Genomic DNA, 13714 nt, shown 5'->3' with positions numbered 1-13714 from the left:
ATAGACCTAATATCTCCGGCGACCGAACAAACGATGACTGAAAAAAGGAACTTGAAGAACATAGACTTCCAATGAATGAAAAAAAGTCCAGTAACCAAACAGACAATAGAACTAATCTCCAATGTTTTGTTTAATTCTCTGTGACTAGCTGCACTCGACCTCAAGCGACTTAAAAAATGCAAAAGAGGGTTAGGGTTCATTAGAAGCACAGGAGAAGCATTTATGATATAGTGCATTGCGATGCATCATATCAATTCAAATAATGACCACGTTGGGTGCTGCATCACTGCAATGAGGACCTTTTTTTACCTTTTTCCGATGTGGCGTTGATGTGTCGCCATTTTCTAGAACAACAACAATGATGCCAAACATACAACGAATTGCTAGGTTCCTAAAAAGTTGACAGCCTATGCAAAAAGGCATGCCAAACGGTGCCTTATTTTGAATTCGATGCATTTATGGCTTAATCAGAACAATTCCTTGCAATGGTCACCCAATGTTAAAAAACGTCAACATAATGTTTTACAAATTGAGACCAATTTTTTAGTATCGATTCAATTCCTTCAAGTCAAATAAGATTTATCCTTCAAAAAAATGGTGAAATAAGAATTCACATATGTGCCCAGATAGAGTACACCCCACACTATATCTCAACCATGCATTGGGAACATGTGGGGCGCAGATGTGGTTTTGTCAAATAACTGATATGGTTCTGACATGGCACCATTTTCAAGAATAGCAATGAAATCAACATTTTCTGTCATAAAATACGTTCTAACACCCAACCAACATGATCGACACCACACATCGTGAGTCCTATTTTCCCATTCGAACAGCCATCATAACTTTACATTGGGAATATCTCCCCATGAAATAAAGCATAGAAGAATGGAGATATTCACGATGCAAGGCTGTAAAGATTGTTCAACCGATCTCCTCAAACAACGCCCCACATGTATATCTTAGCTTGCATTGAGAATATCTTCTATATTTATCATCATGTTTTTTAAAAACGAACTGGTTATTGAACCAGTTAGGGGTCCGGTTACCGATTCGAATGGTCCGACAATTCGATGCAAACAGTTAGCCCATTGTAACAAAAAAATTAAAAAAAATTAAAAAATTAGAAAATGGTCAAAACCATTTGAGTGGTTGGAATGATTAATGAGTCGGTTTAATGGTTTGCTGACCAAAATCATCGGTCTGACCATCCGGTCCGACCAGGTTTTGAAAACAGTGCTTATCATTCAAAGATGTTCCCAATACACCCATGAAATGTGCTGTGGAACGTTTTGAGGCACGTGAGGACAGATGTGACTTCATTTTTATGATGGATTCCACTATGATGGTGAAATGTGCGATGTGCGATTAGTTGGTACTTGGTAGGCTGTTGGAAGTGCTTTGTTGGCAGGAGATCCCATCTCGAACCAAACACCTCCAAATCGAGACATCCTACAATGCGAATGGGTGCCTGAGTGCGCCTGTACGTCATGGCCAACGTCATTCTCCGTTGATTTGTTGTAATTCCTACAAGGTTCCGTGTTCTTAGCGAGTAATCTGCGCCCCACCGAGCGCGCCCCACGGGCGCCCAGTACATCTGAACCGTATACTGAGAACATCTTTCATGATACGTACGGAAGATGATTCCAATGCACGCTGAGATGTACATGTGACCCGTGATCTCGTTCTTATCAATCCTGTTTTAACTTTTTATTATTACCATTCGGTAAAATGATGTAATGTGTTCTAGTCAAAAAGAAACTGCTGCGGTCTATTACCTACAAGACAAAGTCAAATGGTAAAATAGTCAGTGCTACACGCGGCTTTTGCCTATTGGCTTTTGCTTGGATGGCCTAACTGCGGGTCATCTGCCAGATTGCCACCAAAACTACTAGAATGGGAAGGAATAATGGTGAACGGAAGGGGAGAAGTCTTTCATTCAAGAATGGAAAGGAAGCAGAATAGGTTCGAGAAGATGTTGGCATAGCCACGAGGAGCTGTTGGGGGTGAGAGTCTGAGAGAGGAATGACCGGTTCGCTGTGAGTTAGGGTTCCCGTAAAGTCTAAGCATCTGGGTACGGTTTTTATTCTCCAATTCTATTTTCCATTCTCTCCAATTCGATCTTATCGCCAAGTTTCTTTTTTTTTTTTTTTTTCTTTCGTTGTTCTTTATTGTTTTTGTTGTTGGCTTAAACCCACTGGGTTTCTTCTCTGTTAGCTGTTGCAAATGTGCTTGAGTTTACTATTTCGTAGATGTTCATTATTTAATCATTTCCTAAAAAAGTATAGTGTTCATTGGTGGTGGATATGAAAATGCTCAGTTAATTTTTTCTTTTTCTTCTTCTTGTCTTTGTGCAGTTAGACTTTGATAGGAATTGGGTGACCAGGGCTAGCATTTGAAGCTGATTGAAGAAGTGGGTTTCGGTTGAAGTTAAATCGAGTCGCTTGGGAATTGATATTGATAATAATGTCTTGGTTCAGAGCTGCTTCTAGTGTGGCAAGATTAGCTGTTAGGAGGAATTTAGTTCAGGCAGGGTCTTATGCGACGAGGGTAAGGGCGCTGCTTCCATCACAGAATCGATACTTTCACTCCACCGTCTTTAAACCCAAGGCACAAGTTGCGCCTGTTCCTCGTCCTGTGCCCCTCTCGAGGTTAACAGACAGCTTCCTTGATGGCACGAGCAGTGTCTATTTAGAAGAGCTACAGAGGGCCTGGGAAGCTGACCCCGATAGCGTGGATGAATCATGGGACAATTTCTTCAGAAATTTCGTCGGGCAGGCCGCCACATCGCCTGGAATATCTGGCCAGACGATCCAAGAGAGCATGCGCTTGTTGTTACTCGTCAGAGCATACCAGGTTAATGGCCACATGAAAGCCAAGTTGGATCCTTTGGGCCTGGAGGAACGTGAGATCCCTGATGATTTGGACCCGGCTCTCTATGGGTTCACAGAAGCTGATCTTGATAGGGAATTCTTCCTTGGAGTGTGGAGGATGTCGGGCTTCCTGTCTGAGAACCGTCCAGTGCAAACCCTTCGTGCCATACTAACGCGCCTTGAACAAGCCTATTGTGGAAGTATTGGCTATGAGTATATGCACATTGCTGATCGTGAGAAGTGTAATTGGTTGAGGGACAAGATCGAGACACCAACCCCTAGGCAATACTACCAGCAGCGTCGAGAAGTAATTCTTGATAGGCTCATATGGAGCACTCAGTTCGAGAACTTCTTGGCCACAAAATGGACAGCTGCAAAGAGGTTTGGCCTTGAAGGTGGAGAAACTTTGATTCCTGGTATGAAAGAGATGTTTGACCGAGCATCTGATCTTGGGGTTGAGAGCATTGTTATTGGCATGTCACATAGAGGAAGGCTGAATGTACTGGGTAATGTGGTCCGAAAGCCACTTGCTCAGATCTTCAGTGAATTCAGTGGTGGTACAAAGCCTGTTGATGAAGTTGGTCTTTACACGGGAACTGGTGATGTTAAGTACCATTTGGGTACTTCTTATGATCGGCCAACAAGGGGTGGGAAGAGAATTCATCTGTCTTTGGTTGCTAACCCTAGTCATTTGGAAGCTGTTGATCCAGTTGTAATTGGAAAAACCCGAGCAAAGCAATATTATTCTAACGATAATGAAAGGACAAAGAATATGGCAGTATTGATTCATGGGGATGGAAGCTTTGCTGGACAGGGTGTTGTTTATGAGACTCTGCATCTCAGTGCTCTCCCCAACTACACAACTGGTGGGACCATCCACATTGTGGTGAACAACCAGGTGGCTTTCACAACTGATCCAAGATCTGGTAGATCTTCACAGTATTGTACTGATGTTGCGAAAGCCTTGAATGCCCCTATATTCCATGTAAATGGTGATGACATGGAGGCAGTGGTTCATGTCTGTGAGCTTGCAGCTGAGTGGCGCCAGACATTCCACTCTGATGTAGTGGTTGATATAGTGTGTTACCGGAGATTTGGCCACAATGAGATTGACGAGCCATCTTTCACGCAACCTAAAATGTATCAAGTGAGTTTTCTATTCTTCTTGTGTATAATAACATTTGTTTATTATTTCTTGAAGAAACAAGGCATTCTTTTATTGCATACATATACTACTGAAAGTTTATTAATTAAATTCTGGTGTTGTTGATGTATTTGGGCATTAACAGATCATTCGCAACCATCCATCTGCTTTAGAGATTTACCAGAAGAATCTCCTTGAGTCTGGGCAAGTCACACAAGAAGACATTGACAATATACACAATAAGGTTATCTCCATTCTTAATGAAGAGTTTTTGAGCAGCAAAGACTATGTACCAAAAAGAAGGGACTGGCTTTCAGCTTACTGGTCTGGGTTTAAATCACCCGAACAGCTTTCACGTGTACGGAACACTGGGTATGTTTGGTACATTTTCTGTTTTCTCAAGGATAGCTTTGAAGCTATTTAACTGAAGTTACTATTTGATTGGTTATACAGGGTTAAACCTGAAATACTGAAGAATGTTGGAAAAGCAATCACCACCGTGCCAGAAAATTTCAAGCCTCACAGAGCAGTAAAGAAGATTTTTGAGCAGCGTGCTCAAATGATTGAAACAGGGGAAGGCATTGACTGGGCTGTTGGTGAAGCACTTGCTTTTGCTACATTGCTAGCTGAAGGTAATCATGTTAGGCTGAGTGGTCAGGATGTTGAAAGAGGTACATTTAGTCATCGGCATTCAGTAATTCATGATCAGGAAACTGGGGAGAAGTACTGTCCCTTGGACCATGTTATCATGAATCAAAATGAAGAGATGTTTACTGTGAGCAACAGGTGCTATTCAACAACTTTTCTACATTTGATCTTTTATCTTCCATCAGATTTGCAGGTCATTAATTATGAATTTTCTTTCATTTCATGGATTAAATTGTACATTCATGTCTATACTGGTGGATGATATGATGAATTTATTCTTTTCAATAGCATGATCATGTGTAGGAATCACAATTGTTCCATAGGGAAATCTTATTTTGCACAATGTCTTTTGACATGTTGAGTGCTTTGTATTTTTTGGCCTGCTGCACACTCTGGTGTGAAGTTGGGTGGTTCTATTTTATTGGAAAAGCTTCAGTTATTTATCAAAAAAAAAAAAAGAAGTCGGTTGGTTTGTTGTGTTATTGATAAATATGATGTTCCACAAGATTTCTAGTTCTACCTCTTTGAAATCTTCTTTCTAGGTTTTTTTTTATTCCATTTTTGGGCACTTCATGCATGGTTTATTTCAAGTGTTGACCTGCTATGTGTTCCATTGTGGTAATTATACTTCCTGTTGAAGATCAGTTTTTATAGTATATTTGGAGATCTTTTTTTTTTGGTAGTCTATTAGGAGATCAACTTTTCAACTACTGAGGTAGAATCCTATAAAACCTTCTAGGTGCATTGGAGTTCACATTGACATCATAGTCTACGCTGCTGCATGTCTTCCTTATGATTGGTTCCTTGCATCAAGAATCACAATCATGCCTATTAGGTCATAGTTATCAATGTTCCCCAGAAAGCTATACATGGTATATTGCCTTCCTTCCTATTCTTCAGGTATAATGTTTGTGTGGGTTACAAAGTGTGTTCTTGGGAAGATGTTTGGCTTGGGAAAACCTCTCCTAAGGATAGATTCCCCTCTATTTATTCCCTTTCTTTTAAATGAGTGGAAAGTTATTTCTTTTGTGTGTGTTAATGGGGATTCTTAGGACTTGGGCTAAGGAGAGGACTGGGGGAGACTGAAATGGCGGCTGTTGATGGATTTATTTCTTTCCTAAGTACAGTGTTTTTGGATTATTCTTGCTTAGATAGTAGAATTTGGTCGGCTTCCCCTTAAATTATTTAACTTGTTCTTCTTTCTTCAATGTACTGGGAGGCGATGTAATCCTATGCATTAAAAAATATGGACCTTCTACTGAGAGGTGATTCTCGAATGAATCAACACTATTGATGTGCTTTAAAGAAGAAGGCCGAATTGGTGCCTTTCACCCCATACTTGTATCCTTTGCTTAGGTCATGGTGAAATGGCAACACACCTATTAACCTCTTGTTGATTTGTGTCTTTTATTTGGGTTTGGTTCTCTTTTCGCTTTTGTTGCAGGTGGACCCCTTCCTCAGATGTGGTGGGCCTGAACACAAGTAGGGTTGTCAATTGCACCAGACTTGGTTCAATCTGATCCGGTCCAATATGAGTCCATTGCAAATGGACCAGGTCCAATCCAATCTGATGAATACTTTGGACCATTTTGGATCAGTCCAATTCAATGTCTAGACCGTCCAATCTATTCAATTTGGTTTTAGTTTATATTTGTTCCAATACAAATCTGGTTCATTGACATCTGTATTCTTATCATCTATGAATGGACCGGATATTGGTTAAATCTAACCTCATCCAATCTATTCAATTTGGTTTTAGTTTATATTTGTTCCAATCCAAATCTGGTTCATTGACATCTGTATTCTTATCGTCTATGAATGGACCGGATATTGGTTAAATCTAACCTAATCCAATATAAATCCATTATGGATGGATTGGGTCCAATAAATACTTTGGTCCATTAAGTCTGGACTGGTCCAATTCATTATGTCTTATTGGTCTGTCCAATCTGTCCAAATTGATTTTGATTTGGACAGAGTCCAATCCAAAACCGGTCTGTTGACACCCTTAGACACAAGCTTCTTTAGACGACTAAAGAAGAGGGGAAGATTAATGTGGAGAGCCATCAAGGTAGTACATTGGTTAATAGAATTTTTCATGGGCAAGAAAACTCTTAAGGAGGAAGTTATTGACTGCATAACCATCAAGATAGTACATTGGTTGAAAACCCTTGATTTAGCACAGAATTCCCAGATGACAATATAATGAATGGTGGAAGTGTAGTAGCAGGTTCTTCATCCTCAAAGCCTATTTATTCAGGAAAGCTGAATCCCTTCAACACAACAAAGGGTAAAATTGAATTTTGATGGAAGTTTCATAGGTAACCCCAGTCACCTTTCCTGTAGGAACAGAGAAGACAAGAACAATTTTAAGCGCACCATCCCCACCCCACCCCCCAAAAAAAGGAAAAGCCTTTCTGCCCTCCTTGAACTCCGGGTGCCCCAGATTATGAGAGTATCCATCGGTTGACTAGGAATTTGTTGTTGTTGTTGTTGTTATGATGATGTGAGACCTAACCTTCCTGCACCATAGAGGAAGGTACAGGTAGAAGTTCACTGTTGCCACTATCTTGTAAAAATTGTAATAATGTTGTAAATTGCAGACATTGCCAAATTCAATTATGAACTATATAGTAATTTGTAACATTTTTTTCTGTTTCTTAGAAATTTGTCAGAATTTAAAAGCATATATGGTAATAGAAAAAAGTGATCTTGCCCCATATTTAATCCATGTCTAGCATAAATTTACTTGATACAATAGTTTTTCCCACTCATACGCTGAAGTGTAAAATGATATAATAACTCTTTAGCATATGGAAAGCAAACTCAATAAGGTTTATAGGTTTTAATATCTTCTATAAATCTTACTCCAACCCCTTAAAAAATACAAAAGAAACAAAGGAATGACAAAGTAGAGAACTAGGTCTCAATTGAATTTGATTTCAATTGCATGAATATATAAACTGTAGAATCATAAATAAAATTATAAAATTCACACAATCCCAAGTCTTTTCAAAGTTATAGACATAAGATTGGCATCAAAACCATTGGGATCTATGACTACAAGTGTGAATCATATCGTAAATTATAAGTTTTTGACAACTATATTGCATTAATTTGGTTGCATAGCAGAGAACAAATATTCTCCAATGGCAATGATGACAGAGACTCTGGAGGAAGGGGTTTCAATTGGAGCATTTTAAATGTGGACATTTTTTGTTTCCGTCCTAGGAGTGGGTAGTTTACCATTACTCTTACTTCAGCATTATCATGTTGGTTTAATGCTGAGTATTAATACAGCGTTGAGCTTTAAAGATTTTGTCATTTTGATTTTTTTGTATCATTTTGATTTAATGTACAGCTATTTAAAGCTGTTACTCAAAAATCTGAGAAATATCTTATAATAGTTTTCTTTTACCCCCCCAAGACCCTATTTAAATCCTGCTCGTGTTAACCATTAAATTTTCTTATTCATAAATTCAAATAACCCCTGAGATAAAGTTCAGAAATTTCAAACTCTGTAGTCAGTATTCTAATACCTCCAAGCTGTAATAAAGATTAATACTTAATTTGGATTCTAATATACTGAAACATTTGTTATTGTTGTTTTTTCCCCTTCTCCCCACCCCATCTGCAGCTCTCTTTCAGAGTTTGGTGTTCTTGGGTTTGAGTTAGGTTATTCAATGGAAAACCCAAATTCCTTGGTAATCTGGGAAGCTCAGTTCGGTGATTTTGCAAATGGTGCTCAGGTGATATTTGATCAATTCTTGAGTAGTGGGGAATCAAAGTGGCTACGCCAAATTGGGCTCGTTGTGCTGCTTCCTCATGGGTATGATGGTCAGGGTCCTGAACATTCTAGTGCACGACTGGAGCGATTCCTTCAGGTATTGTCTAACTATTGGATTTTCCTCGTGCCTAAAATATATGGTAGTGCTTATTGGGCTGTAGAGTTGCATCATGGCTATCCAAACCCAACCATAGGAAGTGAACATTCAAAAAGTAATGAAACCCAAAATGAGCTGTTCCACTTGAAATCAAACTTGAATTTGATTCATTCAACCACATCCTTCCCCAGATTAGTTGGGTTATGGCAGTGATTTAAAAGGTGCACCTAGGTGCACAAGTGAGGCGCATTTTGGGGTATGTGTCTTGCCTAGGTCCTAGGTGCACCCCTTTCAAAAGGCGCATGCCTGGTGTGCCTAGGCGTGCGTCTGATGCGCCTTGCGCCTCAGCCCAGGCGTGCGCCTTTTTGCTTTTTTTTTGAGTCTAACAACTGGGCTGGGGGCTCCGCCCCTGGACCCCCGACCATGCCCCTCGAGGCAAGCCTGAACAAGTCTATGTTAGGATCTGAAATTCTTATTTCTCACATAAAAAATAATGATTTTATAACTTTCATTGCCTTTTAAGAAGATATTTTATTGCAATGAATGAATGAACAACATTAGCGAATAGGGGGTTCTCAAAGCTTCTTAAAAGGCAATGAAAGTTATAAAATCATTATTTTTTATGTGAGAAATAGGAATTTCAGACCCTAACATAGACTTGTTTGGGCTTGCCTCAAGGGGCATGGTACAAAGGCGACTCATAGAATCAAGAATGCAATATGTTTTACATCACATTAACTACTTGAAGCAATGCAATTAAGGAAAAAAAGAGATTGTGGGTTTTACATGCTTGAAAATGCTTTATATGTTTACTTTTATTTTTAATTTTTCATTTGAATGCACTTTACATGTTATGTTTATGTATTTTAATTTTAGATAATAGGTTTTTTAAATCATTTATTTTAAATTTTAAGTTTCTATTTTTTATTAACATTGTGTTTAATATTTTTTGCATTTTTTTGAAATTTCTGACTTTTTTTATAAATTTTTTTACCTTTTTTTGTAGTTTTGCGACTTTCTTAAATAGGCGTGCGCCTCACCTTGCGCCTTGCTCCTCAGGCGCAAATTGGCCCTTGTGCTTTTTTTGTGCCTTGCACTTTTAAAACACTGGGTTATGATTGGACTATAGCATGAAATCCTTCTTTTCTGTGGATTAAAACAATAAAGAGATAGTATCAAACTCAAAACTGTCTACTTAGAATACCATTTTGCTCTTGATTTATCTTCTATCTTGATTCTTTGACCTGAGCCCCCCACCCCCAAAAAAGAAAGAAATGAAAAGAAACAAAAAACATACACAGAAAAAATGGAAAAGGGTAAGAAAGAAAAATAAACTAAAAATGACCCCATCTTGTCCAAATGCAGATGAGCGATGATAATCCTCACGTTATACCTGAGATGGATCCAACACTTAGGAAGCAGATCCAAGAATGCAATTGGCAGGTTGTGAACGTTACAACCCCAGCTAACTATTTCCATGTTCTGCGGCGCCAGGTACATATTTCTAATTTCCATACTAATATTCCTTTTGCATATTCTAGATGAATTTCTCCTCTAACAGTGTATGGTTTCATCTCTCAGATACACAGAGAATTCAGAAAACCACTCATTGTAATGGCTCCTAAGAACCTGCTACGCCACAAGGAATGCAAATCAAATTTATCTGAGTTTGATGATGTCCAAGGCCACCCAGGTTTTGACAAACAAGGGACTCGTTTCAAGCGTCTTATAAAGGATCAGAATGACCACTCCAATCTTGAAGAGGGCATCAGGCGACTAGTTCTCTGCTCTGGAAAAGTATGTAACTGCTGTTTGTTATTTCTTTCTGTTTACATTTGCAAGAAATTTCAAAGATAGAACTATTATATTCTTTGGTTTAATGTACATTCAAAAAAAATATTGTTTGCAGGTTTATTATGAGCTTGACGAAGAGCGGAAGAAAATTAATGGCAGTGACATTGCAATCTGCAGGATAGAACAGCTTTGCCCCTTCCCTTATGATCTGATCCAACGAGAGCTAAGGAGATATCCAAGTAGGTTCATCTAACTTGTCTTTATATATATAGCATGGAAATATGGAAAGGATTTCTGAAATGCTAAACTGTTCAAACCTTAAAATCTTAAAAACAAAGAAAAGTATAACTGAAGGATTGGAGACGTGAACGTTGTGTTTATATGCTGCTGACCCTAGAGTCTAGTCTGATGTGTTTTGAACCATATAATCTTAAGGCAGAAGAAAGAATCAATGTCATCAGTCTGATGGATCTGTTTGTGATGCCAATACTGCCAAGGATTGTTAAACCATAAAATGTCATGAGGAACTTGCTGAGTGTTTGAAAATTTCTTTTGATGTTTCCAGCAAGTCGTTTCTAAAGCAGAAATTGTCTCTAGGTTCCAGTCGCCCCCACCGAACCCTCTGGATATGTTGGTTATTCTTGATTATGTAGAGTTAGGATTGGTTCCACATTAACTGGAAGTGGAATTAGGTGATTTTGAGGATCATGGTGCTGACTTATTATGTAATTTATTTGCTTTGATGTTTCAGATGCAGAGATTGTGTGGTGTCAGGAAGAGCCAATGAATATGGGTGCATATAATTACATTGCACCTCGGCTCTGTACTGCCATGAAAGATCTGGGCAGGGGTACCATCGAGGACATCAAATATGTTGGGCGTGCTCCATCTGCGGCCACAGCCACTGGTTTCTATCAAGTTCATTTGAAAGAACAGACTGAACTTGTACAAAAAGCAATGCAGCCTGAACCAATCAAGTACGCATATTGAAGAAAACATCCAGAGGTTACTGGAAGTCAACAGTGGAAGAAAATAATAATTCATGAAAAAACATGATATTGTGGAAAGGCATGTATATTTATTTCCCAATATAAAGCCCATGTCTCTGGGCATTTGGGACTCCAAAGTTCAATAGTCATACTACTGTCGCCCTCTTCTTTTTTCACACCATTTTCTGGGCACCAATATTGTGATGCCAATTGTTGGATTATGAGGCTGCAGTACTCTGCCTAAGCTCAAGTGCATATTGAATTTTAAATTTGCCTCAGAGCAATAGAAAGTGAAAATACAATAAACCGAATTAATGCCATTGGAATTTGGAAGAGGATTTTCATTGTATTATTGTTTTTTGTACGAGTTTGTCTTTCCAGTAGTAGTAGTAGTTTTGTCATGTACGTTCTGTAACTACACGTATGGTAGGGATGCACTACGACACTGCCAAATTAACTTTTGCGGATTGCGGTGCCTTGCTACATGTGCCTGCTCGGCATCAGCATCAATGGACCTAGAGGTGTCAATTGGACTGGTTTGGTCCAACCACATCCAGTCCAATGTGAGTCTGGACCCAATTCAGTCCAAATCCAATATAAACCAAATCCAATCCAATCCACTAAAAAGTACTTTTTTAGTACTTTTATAGAAGTGTTTTTGTAAAAGTACTTTTATTAAAGTACTTTTGTAAAAGTGCTTTTATTAAAGTATTTTTGTAAAAATACTTTTATTAAACTACTTCCGCAAAAGTGCTTTTATAAAAGTACTGTAAAAGTTCTTTTATAAAGTGATTTTATAAAAGTGCTTTTGTGTACAAAGTATTTTTATAAAAGTGCTTTTATAAAAGTACTTTTATAAAAGTGTTTTTATTAAAATACTTTCTCAAAAGTTCTTCTATAAAATTGCTTCTGTAAAAGTGCATTCGTAAAAGTATTTTTGTAAAGTTGCTTATGCTTTTGTAAAAGTTCTTCCATAAAATTGATTTTATGTTGGCTTCAATTTTAATTGGTTTTAAATTGGACAAGAATTTGGCCTCATGATCGAATTATTAAAATTTTTGTTTAGGTCTGATTCAAACCAATAAAAATATGAACTAATTTATTTTGGATTGGCCCAATTCAATAATTACAATGGGCCATCTAAATCTAATTTAATAAGATTTAGATCGAATTAGATCCAATCCAAAACCAATTGATTGACACCACTACCACTGGATAAGGATGGTTGGTTCAGTTACATGAATCCAGTTTTGCATTCTGTACTGGTGCAAGTCAGATCATGAATCATGATATCAAAACTCAAGTTTTGCATAACTGAATGTTGTTTTTTCGGACGTTATTCATTTGTAAACGATCACCAGGGTTGGGGGTTTATGGGTAGAGCAGTCAATGGGTTTGGTTTGGTTTTTGATATGGGTGTACCAATCCTTAATTGATTATCAATTGATTCCATAAGATAAACCCAGAACCGAAATCAAATTGTTAATTGGGATAATCGGGTGTGACCCAATTAGATACTTGATATCTATAGTTAGTTACACATGATACTAACACCTAAAACTTTATTTTTGATAATATAATTTTAATAAAAAGACAGTATTGATAAAATAAGTGTTTTTAACCAAATTTATATCATATACTGTTTATAACGTTTACATCATCCTTTTAAACATCTATCTATATATATAGTAAGACAGTCTACATCATTATGTCTTTGCTTTATTATCCTCACCCTAAATTTATTTTGACTCTCTCTCTCCCCTCCTCTTTCCACAACTTCCATTAAGTCATGTCACCATTCTCAATCCAACTACTTAAAAATATTCCTAAAATCTCTCTCCTAAGCTATCTCCTCTAACCCATTAGGAATGTATCATATTACCCCATTCTCCAGTCAATTCTTAAAACCTCTCCCCCCCCCCCCCCATTTAAAATATTCATATTAATTAACAAATAGTTAAATACAATTAATATTTAATCCAACCGATATTCAATGAGTATTAAATAGTGTTATTATCAAAAAGTTAATAAATATAGCTAGTAAATTACCAAAAATTAAATATTCTTATTAGTACGATTGACAATTTGGTTAGTAAATTAAATATGGTTAGTAAATTAAAAAAAAAGGAAAATCCCCAATCAGTACCTTATACTTTTGTTCGATTGACAATTTGGTCCCCCAAACTTTAAAATGCGACAATCCAGTACCCAAAGTACATGGTACTGATTGAGAATTTTCCCTAAAAAATTAATAAGTATTGTTATTAATTAACTCACCATGACTTTTTTAAGTATCTTGGGTAAACATTGTTATATTCATGTCAATTAACAATATTTTATAGAAATTGAAAACTCTTTAACTAATTCCTATAAAATTGAGAA

The 13714-nt window shown here is 37.5% G+C and overlaps 1 protein-coding gene across 1 annotated transcript; it reads left to right on the top strand.

Moving 5' to 3' along the window:
* The first annotated feature begins 1893 nt into the window (after positions 1-1893).
* Positions 1894-11684, top strand: LOC148870168 (uncharacterized). The gene is made up of 9 exons (XM_088969559.1): positions 1894-2074; positions 2358-4020; positions 4163-4389; positions 4471-4803; positions 8303-8549; positions 9915-10043; positions 10131-10346; positions 10459-10582; positions 11095-11684. Exons 2-9 carry the CDS (start codon positions 2467-2469, stop codon positions 11331-11333), a joined length of 3069 nt encoding a protein of 1022 aa, XP_088825685.1. The 5' UTR covers positions 1894-2074; positions 2358-2466; the 3' UTR covers positions 11334-11684.
* Positions 11685-13714: the final 2030 nt, after the last annotated feature.

The sequence above is a fragment of the Nelumbo lutea genome, chromosome 2 (assembly GCF_056320005.1).
Source record: "Nelumbo lutea isolate HS-2025 chromosome 2, American lotus-T2T, whole genome shotgun sequence".
Taxonomy (NCBI): domain Eukaryota; kingdom Viridiplantae; phylum Streptophyta; class Magnoliopsida; order Proteales; family Nelumbonaceae; genus Nelumbo; species Nelumbo lutea.
This window is presented reverse-complemented; position numbering and strand designations above follow the sequence as displayed.